Source organism: Callospermophilus lateralis, chromosome 17 (genome assembly GCF_048772815.1).
Source record: "Callospermophilus lateralis isolate mCalLat2 chromosome 17, mCalLat2.hap1, whole genome shotgun sequence".
Taxonomy (NCBI): domain Eukaryota; kingdom Metazoa; phylum Chordata; class Mammalia; order Rodentia; family Sciuridae; genus Callospermophilus; species Callospermophilus lateralis.
The window spans coordinates 60,402,941-60,415,176 of NC_135321.1; the positions used below are offsets into that span (position 1 = coordinate 60,402,941).

A 12,236-nucleotide genomic window follows, 5' to 3' on the forward strand; every position below is an offset into this window, starting at 1 on the left:
ACCATTACTAGTGAAAAAGGAAATGGCACATTATCCTTTTAATGGAGTTGGTTCGCCACCTTGTGGTTCAAGAGCATAACTGCAATTGGTGATTAACAGGATTTCTGCCATTGGGTTTTTGGAAGGGGGTGGTGGTGTTTTTGTTTGTTTGCTTGTTTGTTTGTTTTAAAATTCTTTCAGTAATATGTTTTAACCTTATCTTATTAAGTGAGATAATGGGAAACTATCCATTATACAATTTTTAAGAGTGATTTCAAGTGGTACCTCAGCTTAGTTCCTCAAAATGCCTTATTAAGTGCCAAATTTTCTAGATAGGTTAATACAAAGAGGAACCTGGACACTTAATCTCTATTATCCTCCTATGACTAAATCATGGGTGGGAGCTGCGATGGCTTTCCATTCAAGATTAAACTATCACTGACCAACTCTTCCTACCTCCCTCCCTCTTTCCTTCCTTCCTGATAACATGAAAACAGTTAAAAGCTACAAAACAGATTTAAAAGTAAAGTCTGTACTGAGAAGGATGAAAAGTAGAAACATTTTAAGACGCATAAGTTAGAAAGTTTACAATCAGAAAACATAAAACATTATATATATATATTTGTTTTGTCACATTCGCTTTTCTTATAAAGTTTTAAAATTACAGTAGTCTTTTCTATGTTTTTTTTAAATCTTTGAACTTTTTCTCCTAGCCATATATAATACATACATCACCTTGCACTGATTAAAGCTAGACCTTTTGAGGCCCTTTCACACATAGTATTTCAGTGAAACAATGTCTAATCAGGACGCTGATGAAAAAGATATTTACTTTGTGGTGCTGTTTATAAAATTCTTTATTTGATGTCATATTTTTTAAGAGAGAGAGAGAGAATTTTTTTAATATTTATTTTTCAGTTTTTGGTGGACACGACATCTTTATTTTATTTTATGTGGTGCTGAGGATCGAACCCAGTGCCCAGCGCATGCCAGCCGAGTGCCTTACCACTTGAGACACATCCCCAGCCCTTGATGTCATATTTTATACCAAATACAAAATGCTACATTTACCACATATAGATGACATACACATTTATGTTCTTTCCTACACTGGCACATGCTGATACTTGATAATGGGCCTCAATCAGTGCAATATCTGCACTTTGCCCCTCTGATGCCACAATCAGAGATCTCCCTTTAAACCACAAGTCAAGTGGTTTGTCACTTGGCCTACTCACTTCCTTCATGTCTGCTTTCATAGCATTATATCAAAGAGGCCTTTCCCTGGCCACCCTATCTAAAATGGAACCATCCTAAGTCTGTCACTCTCTATCTCTTCTGCCTTGCTTATTTTTCTTTATAGCACTTGATTCAGCCTCCATGTTTATTTCTTTATATTTTGTTCTTCCAAAATTTAAATTCTTGGAGAGCAGGTATTCATGTCTTGTTATACTATATCCTAGCACCAAGACGATGGTACATGACATACAGTAGGTACTCAAAAAACATTTTTTTTTTCATTTGTCAAAACAAATCCTTTACAAAACAATTTACCTTCTTTCTGTGCTGCTGCCAGTAAAGAGGCCGTCTGAGGAGGCTCTCCTGGATCAGGCTTAATGAGGAGGTGAGGTTCTAGATGGACATCCTCAAAGCCACTCAGCTCCCCCAGTTCAGCATAGATAGGCAGCTTTTCCTCCAAATATGTGCAAACTTGCTGGTCTTGATTACTGAGTATTTCTGTGGAATAGAATTTACCATAGAAGTTTATCACTACCATGAATACAACAAATTATATAAAAATTCAAGTTAGGAGATAAATATACTACTTAGTGAGTTGTCTGATCTAAAAGGTAAAGCTCATTCCATTGGGTAGGACAGACCCAGGTTCAAATCTTGCTTCTTCCATTTAGTGACTGTGGCCCTCAGCAAGTGACTTATCAATACTCTCAGCTTCCTCTGCACTTCATTCCCCTATTTCCAGAAAACCCTGCAAAGTTCTTCTTTGTTTATGCAGGCTGTTTCCTATTAAGACTAGACACCCTGCTCAGGAATGAAAATTGAGGCAGCCCTATCCAGGATGAGTTAATGCCTACAGGGGAAAACAACACAAATAGACATGCAAATAAACAACACAAATAGACTGAAACTCCTCAGTCCTCAGCCAGTCATGGTCAAAACCAAGCATGCTGGCTTATTTCTTTGTTTCGAAACACCCAATTTCTGTGACCACCCTTGCATGCATCCTTCTCTCCTGATTTCACTATGTTACAAAATTCTTAAACCTCAGAGACCTTAACCAAAATCTAATCCAGGAGTTCTCAGCCCTCTGTGCTCCTCAAGATTACCTGGGGGATTTTAAAAAATACTCAGGTCTACTCAGTTGGTTGAGGATGAGCAACCTCCTCAAGTGAGCTAATCTTACTTTACAGACTTGCATTTGATGGCCAGACCTTTTGGGTTCCTTGTGCAGTCATAAAACTACAATATGACAGTGTTGGACCTAAAATTAAACCATCAGGAAGCAATTCTGACACTCATCAGTACCACACTGCCCAATTACTATTTCATGCATGCATTTCTGTGTGTTTTAATCATTAAGGTAAAAGAAGGAGCTTGGCTAATATCAGGATGTTTTCCTGGAAGGTGGTTCAGTGCAAACCTCAGAAACAGTTAACCTTCCATTCATGACACCAGGGCTTTCCCAAAACCCAACTAGCACACCATGACCAGGGAGCCAGAAGGGTCCACACCATACCTTGACATTGCTGAATTCTGGCCACTCTGGCTTCAGCTTTCCACTTCTCTTCATCCGATTCACTTGTCCTTCCCCCTTCTTATTCTGGGCAACTTTAAGAGACAATAATCAAGGGACACAACTGAAAGTAAATCCAAGTATGTGTAGGATCATTAGGAAAACATGGAAACTTGGTAATAAAATTAATTTATAAAAGCAAAAAAAATCAGCATAAAGATAATTAGTGATGCCCCCTGGCCAAGAGCTTGGTTTTCTTGAGAGAAAAGAACTGTGGAAAATATAACATGACTCTCAAAGTCAGCAGTATAGGATGACTCAAATATTCCAACACACACAAACACACACACACACACACACACACAAAACACCCATGTTAAGTACAAATAAGATAATAATTTTTATTTTTTACAACATTTGGGTGTTTAAACAAGTGAGAGTAAGAGCATTGGGGGATGGAATTAGGAAGCCGTACTGAGTGGATACAGTGGAGGTAGAGAAATTTTACATAATAGTAAAATCCAACTAAACAAATTACCATTAAGAATAATGTCTTGCACCCACATTTATACAAACTGTCCTTGAGTACCCAAGAGAAATAGATTGATTTAGAACCTTTAGTTCCACTAATCTAAAAACATTTATTGAATGATTCCTCAATACAAGGCACCCAGAGGTACGCATGACATGTCCCTGCCCTCAAGGAGCACTATACTATTTTCAATGCTTTATTCACTCAAATATCTCAATATAATTTCACTCTATAGGTTATTTTGTCTTTCAGTATTTAATTTTAGTTGTACTTGGATACAATACGATTATTGTATTTTATTTTTATGTGGTGCTGAGGATTGAACCCAGTACCTCAAACATGCTAGGTGAGCCCTCCAACACAGAGCGACAACTCTTGCCCTTCTACAGGTTCTTAATAAAGAAAATGACAATCTTTAATTCTGGCCACTGCAATAGACATAATCAATTCAAAACAAACAATTCCAAGTTAATTCTAAGCACTGTAAACATACTTAATCATGAAAGATTTATTACAGACATTCCCTCTGCTTGCTAAGCTTAAGTGCCAGATCTAGAGTCAAGTCTTGGGCCTTAAGTCCAGCAGATGCACACTCAGACTCTAGTGATCAGGTCAGGAATCCATGGCATGGAGCTGATGAGTGGTTGAGGAGATAGTGATAAGGATACAGAAGATCAGGTAGATAATGAAAAGAGTTGGGATGTCTGTCCACGTGTCCTCATCAGGCTCTCCAGGATGGGGGCATCAGTGTGTCTTGGTTGAATGTCTCTTCATTTGCTACATCATTTATATTAAATTTTGGGGTTTCTGCTTGCTCTTTCAGTCCCTATCACATATGACTGGGTTTCTTAGTGATGTCTTTCACTCTGGGGTCAGGACATCTGATCTGGTGGTTTCTGCCCTGATCTCTCACCTGTGACTCTTATCAGACAAAGGCAAATGACAGTGACTTCACTCTGAGTTTTATCAGGGTTGTGGGAAGTGACTTATTTTTTCAGGCCATGCCTCATGACAATATTAGAGGGCTCTGTAAACTTGCCTGGTAGGGACTCCAGTTTTATTTTGACAAAGAGTTTTAAAATGGAGTTGCTTAAGCTAAGGCCATCCTCACACTGTGTGTATAGATATGTTCCCAAAATTTCTCTTAAAGTTTAACTTACACTAGTTTTACAAACAAAAATACTAGAAACATACAAAAATGTCTCTTGAGGGTTATTTCAGTTTTTATTCTTAAGTTTTGTAAGGTTGTAATAATAATGTATCAATTTGGGTTTTTTGTCTAAACCCTCTAGATGAAGAGAATAAAATAAAATTGGAAACATTTTATTTAAAATTAGCATAGGTAAATAATCATAAGAGAAATTTCACTTCTTTGCTGAATTGATCAAGGCAAGAACGTATTGTATGGAAGAGCTGAAATTTCAAAGAGCAGAGATCCTGAAAGTAATAATCCCGGAGAAATAAAAATTCCAGAGGTAATAAGAATTTTCAAACACTATGAAATTGAGGGATCTCAGAGACCTACAAGGAAGCAGGTGATGTCTGGTTTCCAGGAGAAAAGAATATTGAATAAACTGAGGTCTTCTCTGACAGGATGAACAAGTGGAGTTGGAAGGAAGGATCTAGAAGGCCCAGGAGGAAGGAGGACATGGTGACTGGAGGGCAGGGCAGAGGTGTGGTGCTGACTCTTCTTCTTGTCCTTCCCCAAATGACAGGAGTCCTTTGTGATGAGAGAGCACAGCTCTGTGACATGGGCCTGGGCCCTATTTTCCATTGCTTCAGACATTCAGGACTCATTTGTCCAAGTGACATAGTGCAATTTAGATGATGGAGAATTCTCTCTTTCCTCTAAATAGCATTAATGCCACTTGGCTGAATCCCAGCTTCACCACCTGGGCAATGGATATGATCCTGGCCTTTGCATGTGGACTGGGGATCTTTCTCCTTTTATTGCCCCGCCTCCAAGGTAATCCATCCTTCCCACAACAAAGGGAAAAAGAAAAACTCAGGAAGGTAAGAACCCTCAGGTCACACCCAACAACAACAAAAATGATTCTCTTTTGTCTACTTTCCACTTTTCCAAAATAGGTAGACACACTTCACAAAAGAGAAATTTCAGAAAAGAATAGAGAATCATTCTGGGGTAGGCAGGGCAGGGCATGGACAGAGAGTGCACTAGGATTTCTCCTATCTGAATGTCTCAGACCATATAGAGAGGTCTGGACTCCTGAGAGTGCTGGGTACCTCTAGAGAAGGACAGGCCCTGAGCACTGCTCCCTCACCTTCTCCTGGTAAGTGTCTCTGGAACAAGGCTTCCCTCTGTATTGGGCTGATGTGGGCCTGAGGGCCTCCATCACAGGCTCTCAGGTCACCTCTGGCCTTAGGAAACAGAACCATGCCTGGCAGCTGAGAAGAGCCTGTGGAAATGAGTACATTTTTAAGCAGAAGATCAGTGACTGACAACATTAATGGTGTAGTTTATTCAGAAAAATCCCCTTTTTTGCTTTCCAAAGAAAAAAATAAAGAATTTTGCCTCTGTAATAATATTCTCTGAATAAAAGGGTTTCCACTAGGTAACTGTAGAAGTTCTGCTGTTCAGAAACATGGAATGTCTACAGCTGGTCTAGGAGATCACAGGGAGAACTGGGCCTCAGCCTCTTTTTCTATATTGTCTGTCAGCATGTGAAGGTGAAGAAGGTGCTGTACAAGAACAGGAAAAAGAGTGGAACTCTGAAAGGTAAGGCCCTGCCCATTTACCCCAGAGGTGGTTGTTGTCCCCTTTCTCCAAGGGTCCAGATCAGTGCCCCAGAGGATGTTGGTTGCAGTGACCTGAGAGGGAAGATGCTGGAAAGGAAATCATCATACCAGAGACACTTCTCAGATTATGCTCTTAGAAGGTGTGGTGGATGAGAGGTGTGTGATGTCCAGTAGGGTGGTGTGGGTGGCACTAGAGCAGCAGTGCCTAGATATGGAGGTACAACTGAGGTCAAGCTGTTTCATTTTGTTAAGGCCAATTTCTCTTTGAGGTAACTAATCCTTTCCTATGAGAAGGTGCTTGTGAGGATCATGGAGGTGGATGGAGGTAAAAACACCCCGCAAATGATAAAATGTGGCTCTTCCCAGAGCCTTTATATGACTCTCACTGGACTTGGACACTGAGGCTTAGCCTCCAGTCTCATCTCTCATGATCTCCCCAAAGGGGGCATTGCACTTAACATCCTGTAAAATCTGGGATCCTACCTTCTCTACCCAATTCATTTTCCATTTTCAGCTTCAGGCAATCGCCTGAAGAATCTGATGGAGATTCAAAATCTGATTTTACTCCTGCAAAGGTGAGGAACTTTCCAGTTCTCCAGTGTTTTTCCCATCAGGATCTGTTATGTGATCACTGAGGTTCAAGGCTGATTTAGTAGGAATACTCCAGGTCATAGTGGAATGTGACTGAAGTCCTGGTGGTAGGAATAGGAAGAGTTTGGTGAAGACAGTGTGTGGGGGCAGTCGAGGGTCCATAGGCCATAGGTTTTCACTCCTGCCCAGCCTCTTGGTCCTTCCTGCTCCTGGCTCTAGCTTGTGCCTCTTGTCTCCTGCAGTCTCCTAGGGAAGCTGTGGGACAAGGACAGTTCTCCTCTACTGGTATATGAAGATGCTGCAGGTGAGGTGTTCATGCAAGAGCCTACTGAAGTTCAAAAGCTACCTCATCAACATTTGGGAGATCCTTCTACCATCTTACCCCCATTAGGTTCTCTAGTTCCTCTGACAAAACACACTCTGCCTCTGGCCTCATCCTTATCAGAAGAGCATGAACACAAGTCTGACTTGAATAGAATCTCACTGGACATTGTTCCACAGAGCTCCCTTGTAGGTCACTCATATTGGGCATCCCTGATCACAGCCATCTCAGGCCTAGACTGCATAAGCCATTCAATTTCATTCCTCTCCTGGTGGTGGGAAACTGCAAAGCTCTTATTTTTCTCTACCTGGGTAAACAAATCCAAGCAAGAACATCTTTTCCACCATCCTTCAGATATCACACTCTGGGTAGACCCCACACGTTGGCAGGTAGAATCTGGAGGCCTCTCTTTCATCAACTCTGATGTACAGACACTGCTGGAAATGCTGATCACCAAAAGAGTGGAACTAAAAGTATGGAAGAAAAATTCTAAAAACGGGTCCTCTTTCAAACAAATGAGTCCAGATTATACCATGTATTCTCTGGGAAACATGTTGGAGTCACTAGGTAGCAAGAGAGACACCACTGCACAAACCTTCTGGAACACAAAAGAAAAACCAGAGAAGCTTCATGATTCTCAGAATTTCTTTTACAACAAGGTCTTGGGGGGGCCTTTAGAGAAAAAATACAGCCAGCTGTTCTGGGGCCTGCCCTCTCTGCACAGTGAGTCCCTGGTGGCTACTGCCTGGGTCTCTAAGAGGTCCTCTACTGCACAACGTAAACATGTAGCATTCAACAAAGTCTCAGAATCTCTCTCAGTACAATATCAGGATGAAGAACTTCCACAGCTTTCCCAGGAGGAGCCCTTGGCCCAGGAAGAGGCCCAATCCCAACTTTTGATACAAAACTTATCCCCATCTGTGGCTCTGGGTCAGACTCTGGCTAGCACTTCATACACTTTTCCAAACTTACCACCTTCTTCATCCCAGATTAAGTCTGGCACAACTAGCACTAAATCTGAAAAGGAGGCACAGTCTTTCTTCCCAACTGAAGATCAACATTCAGAATGTCCCCTGCAGAACAGAAGGAAATGGAAGAAGGTCTTATTCTCTGAGATCAAAAATACTCTGGAAGTCATTAACCAGCCAGCTCTCAACCATCCCCAGGGAAGCGGGGCCTCCCAAATTTCTAACTCTGTCTCCATAGTTGCTGGGGATTCTGCCAGCCAGGAGCTAGAGAACAGATTCGAGCAACATATTCAAGGGGAGTTAATCAGTGATCAACCACAGCTAGACATTCACTGTAGATTTCTAGCATTTCAGGAACAAATGCATCCTCAGGATAAATTTCCAGGGAAGGGTCAGTGCCAGAAAAATGACAAGCCTGGCTCCTCGCAACCCAGCCAGTCAGCACTTACTGCTAATGATCTGCAGAAGATGGAGCAGCCCAGCCAGTCAACACTTGCTGGTAATGATTTGCAGAAGATGGAGACTAAGCACTCTGAAAGACTCTCTACAATGGGCTCTGTAACATTCAAACTCGATTTCTCAAACAAAGGTCTAGAAACAGAACTCCAGAAGCAGCCAGTAGATTTATCCTGGAGCTCAGGAAGCACCTCAGGGAAGGCTCAGAATGATAATAAGGAGATTTCAGAAAGTTATTTGAGGAGGACTAGGAAGGGTATTTCAAAAAGTGACTTATCTACAGGACTAGAAAAGAAAATTGTGGAAAAAATCCTGCAAGACCATCTGAGCAGAAAGTTAGTGCAGATCAAGGAGGGCATGATCCCTGTGTGTGTGCGTGGATCCTGGCTTGCTGCCAACTATGCTCTTCCAAAGTACACAAAACCCATTTATCTAGCCTCCTCCAAGTACCAGCAATCCTATGTAAACACTGTTAAGCAGCTTTCCTTCCTTGACCCTGGAACTCACCTGAAGCTAGAAACAGATATTATGAGGTCTCGGGTGAGGCACAGGTGGAATCCATCACTCCAGGCTCTTGATACCATTAATTGCAACTTAGGTGAGGCCCAAACCTCACCCCTTCCACAGCCTACTATTTCCTCCTCAGCCCCAAGTGACTACAGAGCCATTTCCATTGCCAAAATTGGCAGTCTCCTGGAAGAACTTCCTCAGAAAGGTGTGGGAAAGAGCATAATAAGAAAAATTTCATTTCCCACTTTACAGAATCCTCTTCCTGCACCCTCACCTTCAGAGGTACAGAGAACCATGCAAGGAACCCCACTAGGTGGTAGTCAGAGGACCTCAGATGCCTGTATGCCTTCTCTAACCTATAGCCATCTGCACATAAACCAACAGAGTAGAGTTATCAGGGGGATTGGAAAAGCTAGCCTGGAGCCCAATCCAAGCCTGGATATGACCAGGATTGAGACACAGAAAGAGACTAAGGATGTGGCCTCAGGAGACCCATGTTCTGTTGTGACAATGCTGGAAATTAAAGTAGGGACCCAATCATCAACAGCTGGAAAGACCAAGGAGACAGATGTGGAGAAGAAATCGTGTGAATGGGAAGTGACAGTGGGTGCCTCTGTGATGGCAAACTCTCAAACCATCAATGTGAATGTGAAGAACACAGGGTCTCTTGGAAACATGAATAGCCCCTCTCCTTCTAGAATTTCTATTTCACAAGATCCAGGAGACCAAATCCTGAAAGAAAATATAGGTAATGTTGTTCAGCTCAAAGTGGAGTTTGAGTCAGAGGAGCAACCCCAAGACATGGTCACTGGAGTGCTGCAAGATTGCCACACTAATGAGATCTCCACCACAGATATTTTACCATCTCAAGTGTCCCTGTCCAACTCCAAGAGCTTTTTCACGATTCACAAGTCAATTTCCCAAGCTCTATGTGATGATGAAATGAAGGCAGGGAACAGCCAGGAGCAGGAGGAACCCAAAGTCACAAATGTTGAGGTTCCTGGAAAGGAAGACACTGAAAGGATTTGTACAAATGAAAGCCAAGAGAGCTTTGGGAGGTCCAGACCAAAAGAGGAGGAAGAAATTTCCCAAGACTGTGGGTTGAGCCCTTCTGACAAAGTTCAGGAAATAAACACTACTTTAAGCAAGTCCTTCCCTTGCCTTCCAGAAAAGGGACAGAATCCTCCAGTAAGCTATGGTAATATCAAAATGAAGGACTTTATGGAGTCTTTTAACAATCATCAAAAAGGAAAAGGGAAGGAAAATTCCCTGAATAAAGTCAACCTCCTGACAGCTACCACCCATACCCAGAAATTAGCCAAAAGACAAATATCCAAAGACAGTGTAGTGGTTGAACCCCAGGCCCTCATAACAGTTGTAGGACAGATCCTGATGGATAAGCTGGGACTTCAACGTAGAAGTGGTCCAACAGAGGTATACGGGCATAAAGAAGAACCCCCGACCCTATTGGGTAGGCAATTCTGTCAACCTAGGGGTTCTTCCTACCAAGATAAAAGACAAATGTTTAGAGAGATTGCCTCTGGTCCCCAAGCCAGCCCCAATGTCCACAGCCCCAAGAACAAGTGGATCAGAGACAATAATTGGACCTTCAAGTCTAGGAATGTTGAGCCTCAAGCCACCCACTTCCAGCTAAGGCCAATTGGGGTGAGCACTTTGAGCCACCTTCACCATTACCCAACATGTTTTTTTCAAAATGGTGATGTGCATGGTCAACCAGGTCTTGTTTACCATGAGTTTCCTGATGAAAAACCTTTCAGGAAATATTGAATTCATGGATGGGGGAAACATTTTGTCATCATGCAAACCCATTCTCTAATGACAAATGTCTTCTTCCCTTTTGGGATTTCAATTGCTTCCCAATAAATTTTTTTTTCCTTTTCTCATCAGATATATTGATTTTTGTCTGTGTCCTCCTGTGGAGTATGAAGGGGGTTGGTGTCTGCTCTTCCTCAGAGTGGCTTCTAGAAGGGACAGGACATTCAGAGGAACCACCTTCATCTCAAATTATCTCATTGTAACTGAAGGATTCCTCATTCAGTCATCACAAAAACAAACAAGAGAATGCCTTGAGCCTTCTCAGGATGAGGCAATCCTGTGAAGACCCCACTCCACAGTCTGACTCCATCAGTCTTTTCCTTGTTTTTCTTCTTTCTGGAACTTTATACAGCTTTGGGGAATGGGTGTATAAAAGTGACAGATTCTAGTAGCTTCACATATCACAAAGTAGGCATGGGAATGTTGGGGGGAAATTAGTGTGTTGGTCTTAGAGTCAAGAAAACCTTGCTTCTTAGATTTTCTAGTGAGAAAAGAAGTGTGTTTGATGGGGAAGCCCCTTCTTTCCCTGATAGTGTTTGGAATGTAAACGGGACCTGTCAATCCCTCTTAGCTCAGCCTTAATTACATGGCAGTGTCACTTAACTCCACATCTGCTTCCACCATTTTCTATAGCAGCAGCCAATATAGAACTTGCAGCTCTGCACCTAGGTGGGGCCACGAAGTGCTGCTAAGTGCTGCATGCCCCCTGCCCATGGTCACCTGTCTTCTCCTCTAGAAGGGACTGTGCATACACTAACCAACTGATGGTAGTACATGGTAGATTTAAAGTGGAATGTGTAAAAGAATTGATGGTTAGAGCCAAGACAGGAAGAAAAGTGGAATTTGATGCCATGGACAAGAAGCCACTGCCTTCCCATGCTAACTTCCAGGCTAGCATGAGGAGACCAGATGGGCTGAGGTTTTCACTGGTTCACTTGGTTTCACCAAAGTCAGTCTGTTGTGGTTTCCCAGACTGCAGGACTGGAGAAAGATCTTTAGCTCTAACACACACTAGAGAGAAAGCAAAAGCCTTCAAGCAAGGAAGGTTAAATTCCTAACAGAAAATTTAGGTAAGTCAATCTTTGCCTCTTAAATTCCAGAACAGATGACCTGACATTTGGTGGAGTATCCAGGACTAGGGAACTCTGGCTGAGACTCAGTCTAGGGACCTTGACACATGCAAATGGCTTTAGCACTGCTTCCATGGACAAATTGGGTATCTAAAAGGGTCGAGGACCTGGCATAGGGTTTTAAAGCAGTTTTCTCCAGGCTTCTAGAATTTGCTTGTCCAAAGACAAATGGGTGAAGAGATGATTTGACAGAATTTGTATATACAAATGAAAGTGACCTGTCCAAAATGTGGGAGTTGACTAGACTGGAAGTAGATAAATATTGGTTTCTGCTGGGCCTCAATCTTCTTCTAGTAGAGGTTTCCTCTTTCAGGGGTCATCCACACAGAAAACCATGATGGCTGTAAAACAGTGAAAGGAGTTATCATTTCCCTGGGCCATTCCATACTATTCCACATGCCTA

General features: G+C 42.2%; 1 protein-coding gene across 1 annotated transcript in view; it reads left to right on the forward strand.

The window, feature by feature from the left end:
* The first annotated feature begins 5,162 nt into the window (after nt 1–5,162).
* Nucleotides 5,163–12,236, forward strand: part of LOC143382684 (spermatogenesis-associated protein 31E1-like) — a 30,058-nt gene continuing 22,984 nt past the window's right edge. Inside the window, exons 1-4 of the mRNA XM_076836901.1 lie at nt 5,163–5,276; nt 5,943–6,000; nt 6,535–6,595; nt 6,854–10,338. Of these exons, the coding sequence (XP_076693016.1) occupies nt 5,163–5,276; nt 5,943–6,000; nt 6,535–6,595; nt 6,854–10,338 (3,718 nt within the window). The remainder of the gene's footprint in view (nt 5,277–5,942; nt 6,001–6,534; nt 6,596–6,853; nt 10,339–12,236) is intronic.